General features: G+C 43.0%; 1 protein-coding gene across 1 annotated transcript; it reads left to right on the top strand.

Annotated features, from left to right (window-relative positions):
• The first annotated feature begins 608 nt into the window (after positions 1-608).
• LOC128725198 (arf-GAP domain and FG repeat-containing protein 1) lies at positions 609-17,590 on the top strand. The gene is made up of 7 exons (XM_053818922.1): positions 609-772; positions 14,109-14,297; positions 14,429-15,141; positions 15,517-16,185; positions 16,677-16,907; positions 16,977-17,410; positions 17,499-17,590. Exons 1-7 carry the CDS (start codon positions 609-611, stop codon positions 17,541-17,543), a joined length of 2,445 nt encoding a protein of 814 aa, XP_053674897.1. The 3' UTR covers positions 17,544-17,590.
• The last annotated feature ends 159 nt before the right edge of the window (positions 17,591-17,749 follow it).

Below are 17,749 nucleotides of genomic sequence, written 5' to 3'. Positions count from 1 at the left end.
TGGACCGACCTTAGTGCAGTGCAGTGCAGGGTGAAAAAAGAGAAAGCCACCATCGTGGAGTGGAAGAAGTTTTCGTTGTTGCCCTGAAAGATAGCACCCTGTGGCCGTCCGTGACCAAAGTGCAAAATTCCGAGTAGAATCAATAGGAGCGTGTGATAAAATTTTGCGTTCATTCTCTGTTATGTTATATGCGCTGGTTTGTATGCCATAGCAAGCCTAGAAGCCTGAAGCGATAGTGTGATAAAAGCGCATACATAAATGCAGTGTTTCTAAGCGGTCCCAAGTGATCATCGTTTGTGCCAGAGAGAAAAAAAAGAAGTATACATACACATATATTTATTGGAATATATTGGAATTGGTTTCCGTGTGCTAAGCGTCCTCTCGGTGAGCTCTGTTAGAGGGGAAAAAATACACTCCATCCCCCTTAGCAAAAGGCGGAGGTGAAATCAGGCCGCTATCATCATCTTCCCCATCAGCCGGAAGTGGTCAAGTCACTGCTGCGAGCGATAGGCCGAGTAGTGAGAGGAACGCGACGGAGCTTTATTCCACAGCAGTAAACACAAATAAAAGGCGCAGCCAGCGTTAACCGAGAGAAAAGCAAACCAACGATGGCCCTGGTGCGGAAGAAACTCGATGACAAAATACTGAAAACGTTGCGGGAGCTGGTTGGCGTTGGTGGAAACAAAGAATGCTTCGATTGTGGCCAGAAAGGGCCAACCTACATCAACATGACCATCGGTTCCTTCGTATGCACCAGCTGCTCCGGAATACTGTGAGTATTCGCCAGCCGGCACACTTCTCATTTCCAGTAAATTACCGCTGGCCAGTAATTTGATTTACGCCTGTGTCATCACTTTGACTTGTTTTACCCGAAACAGACGATTAGACACGTTCTTGCGCAGCAAATGCGTCACATTCACAAAAGGCGGGAAGTACGAACCCTATACTCGTGGCTGTGGCTGGGTTTTACCAGCGCTCCTTATCGCGAAATGAGTTCTTTATGAAGCTTCAGAAACTAACGAGACATTGCTTTGTACGATGGCTCGTAATAATTGCAGCCGCCAAGATGCCGCTGAAGATAACGATTCTAAAAAGAGCAGAAGACAAACATTTATTTGTTCTTGCGTTTCCATCCGGGCTGTTAGGAACTGCGGCCATCACAACTATCCGACGTGCGTAGCTTAGAAAAGCAAGTTACAGCCGAAACGTGCGTTAGATAAGTAACTAATGCGTTGATCTGATGATCCTTTCTTTTTTCTGAATATGAATCGTGACGTGGCGAGTGCCGCGATACAAGTGTTGCAAAGATTCAAAGAAAAGGAACCGTTATAGACGGCTTTGGGGGTATTATTAGTTTTATACATTGACTTAACCTTGATACGTTGGAGCGATTGATAGTGCAATGAGATGGGAATACGTTATAGCATCGCATGCGGTTAGACAGCCTTTACATTTCATACAAAACAAATGGTTTTTCCAGAAATAATAAGATGATCATTCCTTTGATGACTACAAAAAAGAGATAAGTTCTTTCAAAAACAGCCTTAATGCTTATTGAACAGCTTTTTCTGAGAAGAGATGTGTATATGTAAATATATCTGAGATTTTATTTCTGTCAAATATACAGCTTATACATATTTAACTGTAGGCTATTTTTATTTTAATAGTTAGCATGGCTGACTTATATTTTAATCGGATGGCATCTATCGCATTTGTAGGGAGTGATTGCACATTGCCAATGTTGTATTAGATTTTAAATATTTATTGTAATAGTATTATCTTTTCCTTTTTTTCTGTGTTCGTTGTGTATGAGCGCCCTTCGAATTTGTGGACGAATAGGGGATTGTTTCTCGAAAGTCGTGTAGCTTTTCGCAATAGCCAGCTTTGGATAAGGCCTCCGGAAATCACCATCTAGGGGGTAGGACTATTTAAGCATTGCCGTGACGGTCCTCCCCGCTTCAAACGACGATATATACCACGGACCGAAGATCGAGCTATTTCCACTTGGCTTGCCCATGTCTATGTTTGTAGCGGGGACCCCATCATGATTACGGCGCATTCCTGCGAATGGAGAAAAGATTATGTCGGAGGTCGTTCGCCCGTAATTGTCAATTCGTTACAGTGCGATGCACACACATGAAGCCGCTAAAACAACGACGCGCCGACGTCGACGGACGTCCGAGACGACATCAATTCCGTTTGTGAAGGCTCTTCACGTCGTTTAGTCATCAACGCTTCGCGCCGACATTCCGTCTCCTTTGTGCCCCGGTTTGGTTTGGTTGAGCAAGCTGTGTCTCGCTTGCACACTTCGATCCGTCCCTTCCGGAGGGTGATTTCTGGGCTCAATGGCACGTTTCCGACACCGTGTGTCCTCCCCGTCCGTGATGCTGGAACGCGGCAATACATCGACATATTTTTCCCACTTCACTTGTTTGGTTTGAACTGGACTCTCGGTGCTGATGTCACGGAACTGCTGCTCGCCATCGCTGGCCTTTGCCATCGTCTCGTGCTTGATGTGATCCTCACGTTCATTTTGCTCCGCCTGGAAGTGGTTAGTGTTGATTGGGTGGCTTAAAACCTGCATTTCTGGTTCAAAACGAGTGCAAATAACTGCATCGTGCGAACGAAGTGGCTGAAATCGTTCACAGGTAGAAAGGATGGCCGTTTGGGATGTCCAATGGTGTCATATGGGCCCAATGGGTTGGCACGCGAAGAGATCGGAAGAGCCACGGTACCTACAGGACAGGACAGGTACACCTTTCTTCTGGTGGTTAGAGGGTTGTATGTGGTATGAAGTTACCATCTGAATATGGTAAAGTCTGACACCTGAATTATACGGCTAGAGATGTTTCTTCGATTTTTCGATGATCGCGCATTGCATTAAGTGCGTTGCACCGTTAACAATCACCACACACAACGACATGTAGTTAACCGTTACCGTTTGTAGATTAATGCCGTGCGAAACGGGGTTCCTTTGACCATGATGCTAGCTTTGCATTATGGCCGTGGCAATAGAATGCATTTCTGATTTGTTGCGCAATTATTTGGATTTGCAAGTACCCTCGGTAAAGTAGAACATTGTATATGTAATTACGATGGCCAACGGCAGTAAACAAATGCCCCTTTTGAGTGTTCTATTTTTCACCAGTGTACCATTGGCACCATTAAGCTTTTGCACTGTTATAAATTAGTTAGAAAATGTGCACCCTTTGTTGGCGCTAATCTGTGTCTTTGGATGGCTCATCTCGTTCACAGTGGGTCGCTTTCGCAGTGGTAGAATTTGTTTTTTATTCATCTTGATTACGGCGCAATGTTTCGCAAGTTGCGGGTTCCGCAACTTGTGTTTACAGTTACAGAGGAAACGAAAATGTGTGCTGCTCTGCTACTTTGCTTTCATTTCCAGCTCCATTGGCGTTTGCTTAGGTCAGCAAGTAAGATCGCAAGCAATCAAAACAAACTCCGTTGTGTTCTCGGTGCCCGGCATTCTGTTACAAGTGAGTGAAACCCTTCTCATCGATCATGAGCAATCTGAAACAAACAAACGGAAAAAAAGAAACTCCGACTGGACGTCGAGGCTACCAGCTTTTGGTGGTGCTGCTGGTGCTTCTTCACTCCTCGTCATTGCTATGCGCGCATTCCAGTTGCGTTTTTGTGTCTGATTTGCTACGCCTGAAACTGCTCGTGATTCGGTCCGACATCGGCAAAACCGGTTTTTGGTTTCCATTTATGAAATTCCAAGCTCTCTCGGCGCGCTTGCTGCTTGGTAGTAGGCCTAGTGCAGCCTGTCGCGTTGCTAAATGCGCGCGATATCGCTTTTGATGCTTGCATATTGTGCTGATTCGATGACGCCTTCGTTGACTCATTCCCTGGTAGAATGGGAGAATAGGATAACCCTTTATGCTTGTCGCTTTTTCACCCCCAAAAACGGTGTGTGCGATTCCATGATGAGAGGTGTGCATTTTATTGGAATCTTTTTTGGCAAATTGTTTCTCATGGCGAAAAACACATAAACACCAAAAGAAAACGAACAACCTACTACTCCCTTCTGCGGAAGCAGGCTCCCTCAGACCTTGAAGTGTTCGTTCGCATTCGTAATCGTAATCACCTTCAAAACTCCCTATGACTCATCTGTTGCACCAGCACATAGCAGTTCCCTCAATGCCGTATATTTAGTGATCGTGTAGCTTGATTTTTTGATAACTTGGACACACAGCATGTGTGTTTGGTACTAGCGTTACATGATCTATACTATATCGTTGTATATCTTAGCTCATTTACGCACGTCAGCAAAACCCATCTGCCAGATCCATGGCCCAGATGAGTATGCTCTCTAATTTTTTGTTCCAAAGTTCTGCCCAATACAGGTATGAAAATGTGGGGTCCACCAAATGCGCTTTAAAATTTAGCAGTCCATTCGTTATCAAGAGATTATGGCTACGTAAATACAGTAAAATATTTCATATGCCGACTATACGTTACGTTTGTTTTGTGTTACACGTAACATGTTTGCCTTACGATTTCTTCTATCATACAACGGCATCAATGTGCGCCTCAGAATGCATATTGTAAATAAATAGTTGATTCTGAGAAACAAATAGTTTTTCGGCTGTGTATACAAAATATACGGTAGCTGCTAGAAGGAAAGTTAAGCAACAGCCTTTTCGTGGAATTATGTAACACCGACATCACGGATTCGTTGCGAGAAAAAGGATGTGTGTAGTTGATTTGTTTGGCTCGTATTTCTTATGATCGCCCCACAAATCTTTATTGGCCGAATTTTTGTTGTTGGCAGTTCCATCGACCATAACAGCTGCCAATTCGTTGCGCTGTTCGTTTCGATCGTTTGCCGATAAAATGCCGATGGAATCATTGGGACGCACGGGCGTCGGTGGTTGTTGAGCACGTGGCGAAAATGTAGGGCGCGGTAGACACCCAACACCCAACCGTCGTAGGTGGGAAGCGGAACTTCCATTAGTTTGATTGACATGATGGTGCACGGTCGTAGTTTCGTTGTGCAAAATACCAGCCCGAAAAGGTTCACGATGAGCCAACGGCATATGGTAGCTTGCGAAGTTCATTTTGAAGTGGTAGGCAAATAGTGGTTTGGTGTTTAAAATTTAAAAAAAATATTTATACATCGACAAAAAAGCAAGATGGAGAAACAGTCAGAAAGATGGGTAAGGTATGAGTATGAGTACGTTGTTGAAGCGGTATAACAAAGGTCGATTATATTATCGATTGACAACAACTGAGATCGCTATTCGCTTTGGCTCTTTTCCCACCTAAAACCCGCATATATATGCCCACAAAGCGGGCGGCTTGTATTTTGTTGTTTCTTTCTTGATACGTTGGGTGTTGGCAATTCGCCATAAGCAACGATTATGTTAAAAAAAGTTGCATCTCTATCGCTACAAATATAGATATCCGTATTATCAATTCACCCGATGAGGGTTTGAAACATGTCGCAAATGAAAAGTGATGGAGCGATTTCGATCGGTTTTAGGTGAGACAAGTTCCAGATGTTTTTCATATCATAATTTTAACAGGTAAAATTCGGAACAAAAGAGCCCCAGCCAATCAACGTTTAATTGCTAGGCATGTTCTTCATGGCGCTCGGAATTGACCACACAGCACACGACGGTCGTGATTATTATGCTGAACTCTTTGGAGATTAGCCACGCTGCCGGTATCGAATTATAAAAATTTCTCCTCATCTTTCCACGAACTTCCTTTTTTCCTCCATCTCTCCGCCCGATCGCTCCAGTTGAACATGATTTGCGTGAATCGGGTAAAAAGAGATGCTTGGCCGACAAACCGGTCAATGAATGTTATACACATAGGTTTTACTTTCCTTTTTCGCGTTCCGCATAACAGAAACCTCAACTCGGTTGCGCTAAACTCGCCGAACGGCCATGGCTTCCGCTATGTGGGGTTTTGCTTTCATCGTAAATGATACATGAAATGAAACGAATTTGATACAAACTACTTCTTGACGCGGCCGACCAGAGTTCCCTCTGGTTTCTTTTCATTTTATGATTTTGTCTAATTAAGGTTGATAATTTTACAATACAATACACTTCGATATAGATTTCCAATACAATTCTATTTTTTTTTGCTTTATTGATTGCTTTAAACATCAAAATCGCCGCTGCATGTTATTTTTTTTAGTTTCTCGCCTCTTCGTGCCGTGAACTCATCCCGTGTAAACGCAATATAGCGAGCAAAACATATCAAATATGTATGCAAGTCCAATTTGAAACTCATGTGTTAACGCTTCTTATAAATGTTGACCAAAAGTTAACGTTCGGAGAGATCAGCGTTTCATGGAAAGTTGGGGGTTTTATCTTTAAAGAACCCATAGTAACACGGTTTACACTGTCTCTTGCTAATGTAATGCCGGCTATGGTTAGGACTGTGTGCAAATCTTCAGTCGACAGTCCAAATTGGCGACAATGTTGATGTGTTGAGTCATGAGATCTTTTTCATTACGAAGCACAACAACTGAACAACTTGCATGAATGAAAGTATCAGCACAATGGCGCGAAGCCTAAGAAATGTCCAGTTTCATTTACGCCCAGTTGGCTTCTGTTGAGGTATGTTACTGATATACATGAGCATTATTCGAAGCCTAATGAAAGGCGGAAAGCAGAGGGAAGGTGTCCCCATGGCCTATTTTCAAATTTCCTGTTCTATGCAAGCAAGCTACTGAATGCTGGAAGTATCTCTGGCAAGCAAAATGCAACGAAAACAATAAAGAAAACGATTCAGAACAACTACGAGGAGGCATTTTAAAACGAAAGAGTACGCTTCATCATCCGTCAATGGTAATAGGGTGGATGCAAAGAAAGGTTTGCCCTTCGGGTAGGAAATTAACTATCTAATTTGCATGCCAAATCATTGTCGAGGCTTGTGAAAGCGCTTTGAGAAAGCGAGCTGTGACGTACCTTTTGTGCACCAACCTACAGCAGTGCGCTAGTTCAACATTAACCACGTATTTTTTTCGTTTGGCTGTGGTCTATTTTATGATGTGAACCACCATAAAGACTAATCCTAATACTGATGCATATTTTGCTCCGTGATACTGTCGCTGAGTATTCTTCACATGCAGAAGAGCACAATGCGAATTATCTTGCGTCAACTATACGAATCCGTATTTCATTTACGGTACTGCGACGATTGTATTCGTGGTTAAAGTGTTTGTTTGCAAAACTTCATGCTTCCGGGAACGGATGCTTTCCACAATGGAAAATCACGATTTCATTCACGTCACCTGAAATGGGATAACAACTACCAAAATATAGCTACAAAAAAAAATAAAAGCAGAATTAACGGATACATATACAAAATGAAGAAGACCAGATTATTACGAACAGGGAAAACCCTCAACTGTATTTCTTCCTAGTCTGCGGGATCGTTGCTCTTGGCTTGTCCTTTAGCACCCATTCCTCCGCATACCGATCATTCCCAGTGGTCTACTTTTAGTGCGCCCGCAAAACCCCGCAAATTTCCTTCGCTCCATTCAAACCCGCTATATCGCTTCAGGCGTCCATGCCAAACAATTATTATCGCATTAAAATGAATCGAAAATCTAACGCAAACATGTGATGCTCAGAAGGTGTCGGCATCGTTTGATGATGGTGCCGATGTAACAGGCGCACAGATCTTCGAACAGACTCGACGGAGTGTCGACGTATTTCGCCTGGCACATGTCGTGCTTCTCTCTCCTTTTTGTCTTCATCCGATCAGACAGGGGGACGGGTGTCGGTATTGATTGAGTCTACCTTCTTCTGTAGGGACGGAAGGATAGGTTTCTGCATCGTGCAGCTGACCGCCGGTATGTGGCACTCAGGCACATAGAAACGTGGTACACAAGAGTGAATGTGTGAGTCAAAGCCCGTGAAACATGGCAAAGATCAATTTATTTTGCTGTTCAAGAACCATCGGAAGATTGTAGCAAAAAAGATTTATGTAATAATAATTCATAGTTTGATTATATATACATTATACATTATATTAGAACAATTACAAATCAGTAGTAGGTAAAATTCGACAGTTTGGTTTTTTGCTATTTTTTGTTTGGTTTGTTTCATGGTTGTTTTTTTTTTACAATGAAGCTAGGCTTGTTAGTACATTAAAATTTATTTATTTTATTTATTTACAATTGTCATATGTCCATCGAATCTAGAAAAATAGTTTCTATTGAAAACGTCCAACTAATTTGTTTTTTTTTTTCATGGCAGAAATATACATTTTTTATTGATATATTTTTTAATTTACTTTATTTTTATTTTTCTCATATGTCATTCATTTATAAATTCATTCTTTCATTTCATTTCTTTATATTTTATTTATGTATTTTTCATCAAAATTTTTAAACAACTGCTTTTGCAAAAAGATTGTAGGCTGTTGCCGATAATAATCGACAGATAATCGTTTGTTTTTCATTGGGATATTATTCTTAAAATCTTTTCTTTAGATGGAGTCGGGTTGTATACTTAACAAAAGCATCTTGTTATTTTCTTTTAACTAGGATGAATAATATTAGTATATGCTCTATCTACTGTACGCCAATTAAAACAAATGTGTGTCTTTGTCCCGATGTTGATAATTGTTTTAAATTGGACAACACCTTCATATGCCGGTCGGTGTTAAGTTGAAGCAGCTCGACGGCTATTGATGGCAAGTTGTTAAAGTTTTCATCCGATTAAAAAGATTACCATCACCTTTCGAAGCAAAACATCCATTCCAAGCTTCGGTAAAACAAGTCTCGTCGAGCAGTAATGCCTGAGGTAGTAGAATAGCTGAACTTCACCTGTTAACCAGCGTTTCCGTCACCTTCGCAACTTTGCGTGTGATGAATCAATCAAAAAGGTTTGATTCGTGCTGCAGTACTATCTGATGCAGTAATGCCGTACCCCCTACAGCTGTTACAGATGATTGCGCGCGGGTGTTGGTGCTTTTTTTCCTTCTTCCTCAAGGCAGCAATGCCATAGGCCCTCGTAGGCTGTTGGATGGCGAGCTTTAAAGCGTTAACCATGGGCACCTGTTAGCTGAACGTAAATCAACGCCGGCATTTCCATAGCGGTGATCGTTTTGCTTTGGTTCGTGCTAGTTCATTTTTGTAGTACACGATTTACAACAGTGTTAATACCGCCTAGACGTGGGCAGACGTTGGATGGATCTCGTCGCGTCTGCCATTGGGTCTACATTTAATCTGCATTTTTATGCATCCACTTTAAAGAGTCGATGTGTTAAACGATGGCAAACAGAGTAACTATATTCCACCCCTCCTTTCGAATAGAGCGCGCAAATAGAAGCTAGTTCGTATTAACGCGTGCAACAAGCCGGCAACAGCTGGATCATTTATCAATGGTTTGCGATGTGTTTGCTTTATTTTTATCTTGCACTGGTGTCTTGGATTTTATGTTCCCGGAAGTTGACGGCAATTGTGTTCGCTTTTAACGCATACGATTATCAGCTACAAGCTGTCTTGCACGTTCTTTCGTATCTTGAAATTCGAACGAATCGGCAAATAAAGTCCGCAAATGCCTGATAAGAAAGAAAACCCCAACCACAGGTTTCGCCGAGTAGTAGACATATCAGAACTCCAGTCAATTGCGGCGAATTTCGACGTTTAACTTGCTGCGGCATGCAATGGAAAGAAGAAGGGGGCTGTGTAAGCAAACAGTCGGAACTGGAAACATTGACTCGATATATTCTTTTCTTGTTTTATGTCCTATTAGACATAAAGCTATTTTGAAATCATAAAGTAATTGCATTTGTCTACATGAGTGTTGTGAACACGCAGCAGGTTAACGTCTTTCCAAAGCTCGTTCATTTTTTTGTGAACTTCTCCGCTTCAGTTTCCGGTTCCACCACAGACACAGAATGAATGAGACCAGTAAGAAACCACACAATGGCACCTGGCAAGTTTGAACGGTCAAAGTCACTCAACTTCTGCCCGAAGGATGCTTTCACGGTGAATTGAATCGTACGTTGACTACGAAGGTAAATTTTCCGCTTCGGTTGAAATGACAACTGCTACCAACGGGGAGAGATGGGAGGAATACCAACAAAAATAACAGCAACAACTAAGTACCGTGCGGTCGGCTCTAAACTGTGTTTAACTAGCGTTGAGCGGCCACCACCATCCAAGGTTAGAAGGGAACTTCGTCGCGTTTGTTAAGCATTCGCGGGGGTAATTATCGTGTTCAATTCTTCTGCGATCATAGGCAGGTGTAGGCTGGTTTGAAAAGAGTAAAACCATACATTGTTATTACCGGCCCGTATCGGCGGCACTCCTCTGACTAGGAATAATGATCCTGAGCCATTAAATGGTCGGAAAAAAACCACGTCGTCCGTGATGCGTGCGGCGGGATTTACTGGATGGCAATAGGCTTGATTTTGAACAGTGTGCTATTATATCGGAAGCCTTAGGTGGTCATTTTTTTTTTAATTAAGCACGTCAATAGTTTTAGCCATTCTTTTATCATATTCTCTCATACACTTTACACAGTTTTGTAACAAAATCACAGCCCAAAGGGTATTAGAATACCTTCGCAGTCAGCAGTCAATGGCGTACATTTAGCAAAAATGCACCATGTCCTCGTCTGTTCGTTTGTAGCAGACATAACTCATACGAGAAAACAATGAAAGTAAATGCCGTAGAAATGGTGTGAAATACAAACACGGTAGCGTTGAAATGCAACGCATTGAAGCCGCGAGACATTTCGTTTGCATTGCTAGTGGAAAGTGGTATAGAGGTTAACGATGAAAAGGAAAGAAAAAAAAACAACAGCGACGATATCCATCCCGTGTGGCGTCGTGTGTACGCTTAGCTTATTTATTTCTTCTTGCTTTTGCGGTGTGTTGAATGCACCAAAACGGAGAAACGGTCTGCAAAAGTAAAAGTTTTCCACATTGGCATAAACGCTGGCACCAGCATTGCCGCTTTACGGCGGCAGGAGGGCGTATAGACACTGGCCAGGCCAAGGAGAAGCAAAATGAGTCATACCTCGTGGCTCGTTGGATAGGGATGGGACTCACAATGCCTTGTGTGGAGATGGTGGCTCGATTTGAATTCAAATCATTCGGGGCCTATAAGTTGCGTTGTATTGTGGCGTGAATGCGCCATTTCGCTTTTTTAGCCGGCCAGACCAGGCCAGGCCATCGTGTACCGATGATTTCCCCGATCGTCACTGGTCTAGAGAGACGGAGCTTTTGGGGGTTTTCTCCGTCTAAAGGCGGGTTTCTGCTATGTTTTCCTTGATGGTTGGGATGCACTCGAGTACGCGAGGAGACACGATCTCTGTCATGGACAATGCTTTGTCTTTCGCAAGAAGGCGTCAAAGCGTCCCACAGACCGTGTCGCGACATCCGCGTGTGTTCCGCTTGGAGACGACCGCCAAAACCGATCCGGAGAGAAAATCACACAAGCACTCTAGTGTGCAGTACCGACGCTGCAGGCAGCCATAAAAATACGGCCTTTTGCTCTGTGTGTGGGGTTCGGAAGCGCTGGCATTCGACCATACTACCGTGGATGCTTAAGAAAGAGCTGATGTTGACGCCGCTGATCTGATGGATTTCTGTGATTCGTGTTGTTTTCAAACGTGAAATGACGCCGTCGTGTACAATGTGTCGAATTATTTCTGCGTATAATCTATGGGTGCTGAGTGCTTCTGTAATGAAGAGATTAAATATTAAAAGTATCTCGTTACATTTCCACACCCATTATGGCCTGGTGGTAGTATGATGAGGTGTATAAATTCCGTTGGATTCGCTTATACGCGAACGATCTCCATCGACCTAGCTGCTGATCTCTCTGGACGAAATGTGACACGGCTGTAAACAAAAATTTAAAAATAGCTCCCTTATTGCCACCCGCCATTGCACACTAAACGGCTGACGTTCGCGTCGGTAAAAGGTGTGCAGGTTATGGGATCGTTTTTAGATTTAGCACGACTGCCGCCCTTTCATTGTTGATACGCGCAACCGTGCTGTCTTCTATGATGCCCTCTAGTAGCATCGAAACGACCAGTTTCGAATTAGAAAACTGACCCCACGTTGCGGAAGTAATGGGTGCGGTAGCATTATTATATGATCAAAAAGTATCCTACCAAACAGGACTCCAACCGCTTAGCTGATAATTTATTGGGCGTCAGACAGCAGCGCGTCTGACGTAGTTTTGCCGTTCGTGTGCCTGCCGTGCTGTTTGCGGTGAAATCAAGCGCTCGATATAACGTTTTAAGTAATTACGACGCAAAAGTCGTGATACGCGGCTGTGCCGTGATAGAGAAATAAAGCAAGATTATTGATCCCGTCTACTAGTTTAGTTTTACTGCGCGCGACCGTTTCTAGTTAATACACCATTTTTTTTCTTGGCTCTTGATTCTGCTTTGCAGTGATTATATGCGTGTCACTCCTAAGGGAGTGGTTTATTTTTTCCGCTGTTTATGCTTTTAAAAGTAGCATCGAATGCTAAAATCTGTATTCGTCCATTGAACGACGTTTTATTGCCACCGTTACTAATGTTACTAAATATAGCCGAGCGATGTTATCGCTCAAACCAGTGACTGATAAGATCGGAATGTGTTGCAAAATGTTGATGCATCTCGTGAGTACAATCTAAATTTCACACTACTTGGCTCGCTCATTGCTTCTCCCAGGTGTTGTGTTCGCTTTTACTAGCAGGAATGCTGTGAGAACCGTGCAGTCCTCCCTATGCATACTAATTTCTGTAGTATTCTCTCGTGTGCTAGACAGATCAACAGCAATCGCTAACTGCTGCTTGTATCGTGTCAGGAAGGCTTCTCATCATTCATTCATAAAGCAATTCTACTCATCGACACGCCAGCATTCCATTCTAGTTTGATTTGCCTGTCTGCATTCACCACGGACCCGTGTTAAGAGGGATGGTTTACCGTGAGACCTATAACGGTTGACATTTAACTAGGGTACCTCCGTACAGCTGATGTAGCGCAGATTAAACTCAATCCAAGTTACTGTTCCCTGGAGGAGCGACAATAAACGAAAACAAATCACGTTTTTCCAACCAGTTCATTTCGTAACTAGAGAAGTGGAATTTATTCCATCTATTCAGTGGGGTTCTTTTGTTTGTGAGCCATTCCAAAAGTTTGTCAATTGAACCATTTTATTGGTGGATGCTACGGTCAATCATTTAGCAGACTAGTTAAATGCTGGTGTTAATATACTAGCGTGCTTGTTCATGTTTCTTAAAGTAAAATTATGTGCTGAAACTCTTTTAAAGAGCACCCTCTCTACCAAAACTGTTATTCGCAATTTCATTGCATTACCAATTCTCAATTGTATTTGTCTTTTTTCGACAATCTGTTTCATGTTTACATACGTATCTGACATGATATCATGCCGATTATCAATGTTATCTGATTAATTTACGTCTTAATGAAATTGTTTAAACCATGTAGACTTCCTCGTTATTGTTCCTGTAAGAGAGTAAATCGTGTTTGCGGCTGCTTTGAAATATGCATTTTTTATTGCGTCTGTAACTTTTATAAACAGTACACACTAATCAGTGAAATCGGCCCGATTACCGGAGTAGTTTTGTTTCGTATTGCGAACCGACAACAATTTCTAATCCGCCGCGCTATAGCCACAGGAGATGATCGTTTTGACGGGAATTCCTTGCTGCTGCTATCAGTAGATTTAAGATGAGATTAATGCGCAGTACCGTTTCAAACAAATCCCATACAAATCGGTCAAGGGCATTTCATGAGTGGGGTACGTGAGAAGTGTGATTAAATATAATTCCTCAAGCTCTCTGTCTAGACTTGTTGAGCGCAGGATAAATATGCAATATGCTAATAACTGAGGGAGTACATCACATCCCCAGATTTGTTTGCTGGTTACTGATTGATCGCTTGTTTCTTTATAATTTGATGTTATCACAATGGTGCCAAATTATCTGTTCTTCAATTTTATCAGATTTATATATAATATTAAAAATTATCGCCGATGTAAAAAAAACTTTAACTATTCGGCCAACTCAACAGAATTTGTATCTCCTCCTCAGCACTCTCGATCTGTAGTAATAATTATTTTTTTCTGTTCACTTTGCTTTTTGCTTGCAGAAGAGGAATTACGCCACCGCACCGTGTGAAATCGATATCTATGGCCACGTTCACCCAAGACGAAATCGAATTCCTGAAACAGAACGGCAACGACAACTGCAGTCGCACTTGGTTGGGCCTTTGGGATCCGAAGCGTGCGATCAAGCAGGAACATCGTGATTTTATGATAGACAAATACGAAAGAAAAAGGTACGGGTCCGATATATTTAATTTCCACATGCAGCACGATCGATACACGATGCAGCTAATCGATTAGATTAGGATATGTTATCTAACGTCCTTCGGTATTCAATTGGTTTGGTGTGAATGTTCCCTTGCAGATACTATTTGGAGCCAGCTAGTCCACTGAAGTCGTTGCCCACCAACACGTCGAGCTCGCTGACGTCACTCTCGGGTGGAAGCAATAAGAATGCCAATGAAAGTTCAGTTCCTCTTAAAACGCCTACGCTGACGCCTCCGGCCACGCTACGATTAAATCGAACCAATTCCGGCTCGTGTAACGGACTGAACAATGTCAACTCATCGACGTCATCGTTGACCAGTGCGTCGGGTGTTGGGACCCAATTTCAACAGCAGTTTACACCGGACGATAGTGGCTTTTTCGGTTCGGATCCGCCCAAAATTCTGCCCCCGACACCGCAGAAAAACCACGTGCTTCAGCGAAAGAATGGCATTAAGATCAAGCATCCGTCCAATGGGTTGCCACCGACGTACGAGCGCAACCAGAAGAACGGTTTGCTGAGCAATCGCAGTACAGCTGGCAGTCTAACGGGAAGCAGTGGCGACATTAATGCCAATAAGTTTACACCAGATGCCGACTTTGTGGCCGACTTTGGCAGCGCAACCATCGTCAACAACGTCAGCAACGGGGGAAGCCATTACGGTAGCACGAGCAGTCTTAAGAATGGCAACAATGGCACTAGTAGTGAGAACGGGTTTTATGCACAGCACAACGGAACTAACGGGAAGGCATCCAATAGGGAGATGGAAAATTTCGCAGATTTCGACCACAATCCGATCTTCAATTCAGCAGGTAAAACTATTAAGCCATGTTAAAGTTAGCCCACAGTGTAGCAGATCCGGGAGAGAGTTTTCGGCGCCTGCCATTTATAGGTTGTGTAGACGAATGCATTTAAGCTTGGCGGAAATGTGAAATATGGTACAATATTGGGTTGTACACACACACACACACACACACACACGCAGTCATGAGGCATCTATCACACACCCTTGAAGTAGGTTCTTCGTTACCATTTGTAGTTTGAGGTTCCTCATACCTCTTCGTACTAGAGATAGAAAATCACGATATGGCGATAGCCGGTCATAAATCATGTGAATGTGTATATTTTTATTGTTTTTCTTCCTCTTCTTGCTGCCATCGCGTGTTTATTAGATGCCACAAAATTAGAAAACATGAAAACCTACTTCAGTTGCAACAGTATCGACAGTAGCACTACTAACAGCGTCAGCAGTGCGGCCAGTGTGCAAAGCCTGAACGGGTCTGATCCATTCGCGAACTTTTACTCAAACACCACTGTCTTAGGCAACGCGACGGAATCCAACGCTGGCACTCCCACAGCCTCATCTGGCTCGGCATCCACGGCAATGTCCGTGCATGGCGTTGGTTATACATGTATGTCCCCGGATGAAAATGCGCACGGAAAGAATCATACCAGCTTTGGATTTGGTGGCACTTTCACCGGTGAGCCTCGTTATCCGAGTGACGAGTACTGCATGGACGGTAGCAATGGCACCGTTGCAGGTTACGCTCACTTTAATTACACCCAGCCATGGGGAGGAAATGGTAGCTTGAAGAAGGCGGATTTCAGCACCGTGGGGAACACCGCGAGAATAAATCACTTCAATAATAATGCAGGCAACGAGTACGCCCATCACGACAACGTGCAATGGAATTTTTGGCAACAGTTCGGGAACAACTGTTGGCCAACTGATGAACGTCAGCAGCAACTACATCGGCAGCAGCAACAGTTCCGGCAGAGTAGTGCTGTGCAGATGTTAAGCCCTCAGCACCACACAACTGGCCATGTTAATTTTTGCTCAGATCAAAACCGATGGAGTAAGTGGTTTGGGTGATAAATTAGCTGAGTAACTGATGCCAATAAGTATCGGCATGGTGTTTATTTTTGTTTGGCTTTCGTTTGCTCGTGCCTCCAGCACGATTTGCTTGATATCGAATCATGAGCAGCTTTGCCAACCGTAGCTAATTTTTCATTTATTTATATTTTCCAACCACTGTGCCACTGTTAAGTCTATGTTTCATGTATGAGTCTTTTGTTGATAACGGTTTGTTACAGTTTGCAGCCCACTCTCATGGTTTATTGCAATTACAATGCTTGCCGAAACTAGATAGCTGACCTATTGGTTGATTAATTGATATCGTACGTCATATTTTTAGCCGTTAAGTTACGTTCTATACTTTACGCGTGTTTCAGTTAAATCACACATTAATCACATCATTTCTGTATGCTTTAGAATGTAATTATGTATCTCCCATAAGCCTATGGTAATTATTATTCTGCTTTCTGTTGTCGTCAAACTATCAAACAGGTCTTCCGATGGCGTTTGGTGGGAACAATCCAGAAAGCAACGTTATCAATGGCAAGAACAATAATTCGTCAATTAATTCAACACCGTCCGTTGATCGATACGCAGCATTGAAAGATTTGGACGACCAATTTCGAGAGATCAAGCTAGAACAGCAAGCTGAAGCAAACAATAACACAATAACGACTAATGGCTTGGCGAATGCATCCAGCACAAACGACACAGTTACTCAAGGTAAGGCTTGTCAAGGATTTCGTGGTCCATCTTTTAATAAATTATCACATCTTTTTCCCCCCAATTCAGTATCATCGGCAAACCCGTTCAAAACGGCTAACCCGTTCCAGCAGCATTCGCAACAGCAAACGCAACAACAATCGATGGCTTGGCCAATCAGTGCCATCAACGGCACGACAGCGGATGTACGACACCAAACGGCCTCTGTGGCAGTGAATGGAACTGGATTCTATGCTACGTCACCGTACCAGGGCGGCGGTTTTGTGCAGGGAGCTAGTCCGCATCCCTTCAACGGTAACGTCACCAACGGAGGTGTGAGTTATCTTCCTGCGGCAGGTTACCACCCGAACGGTAATGGATATCCGGGAGTAACCGGAGCGAACGGTGGTATGATGGGCGGCCAGTTCAATGTGACAACAAACGGCAGTGCAACGCTGTTGAACGGCGTTCCCGGTGTGTCTAATCCGGTGCATCATTTTGGGAACTTTGGCAACCCATTCATGGTATGCAATGAGATATAGTCATTCTAGCAGAGCAAATGTTGAAAATAATTTTTTGTTTTGTTTTCTCTTTTTTTTTTTGCTTTTTCAGGCTGCTGGTACTACGGCGGGCAACTCGAATAATCCCTTCTTATGAGTAGCTTCATAAGCTTCATGTATAGATAGTAAATTATACATTTTACGGAAACATGTTTGAATGTGTGTTAAATTCGCTTCGTTGTTTTACATTGTGTGTAGATGATTAGGACAAGAATCTAGTAAATCATGCAAAGAGTGAAGATTATTTAGCGAAAATATAGAGAGAAAGATAGCAGGGGGCGTTAAATGTCGTCAGAAGCAGAT

Source organism: Anopheles nili, chromosome 3, assembly GCF_943737925.1.
Source record: "Anopheles nili chromosome 3, idAnoNiliSN_F5_01, whole genome shotgun sequence".
Classification (NCBI taxonomy): Eukaryota; Metazoa; Arthropoda; class Insecta; order Diptera; family Culicidae; genus Anopheles; species Anopheles nili.
This window is presented reverse-complemented; position numbering and strand designations above follow the sequence as displayed.

Excerpts from the sequence above, each read along its gene's own strand:
- LOC128725198 (XM_053818922.1), top strand. The coding sequence starts at position 609 with ATGGCCCTGGTGCGGAAGAAACTCGATGACAAAATACTGAAAACGTTG. Across the intron at positions 14,298-14,428 it reads GACAAATACGAAAGAAAAAG|ATACTATTTGGAGCCAGCTA; the intron begins GTACGGGTCCGA and ends GTTCCCTTGCAG. Across the intron at positions 17,411-17,498 it reads ACTTTGGCAACCCATTCATG|GCTGCTGGTACTACGGCGGG; the intron begins GTATGCAATGAG and ends TTGCTTTTTCAG.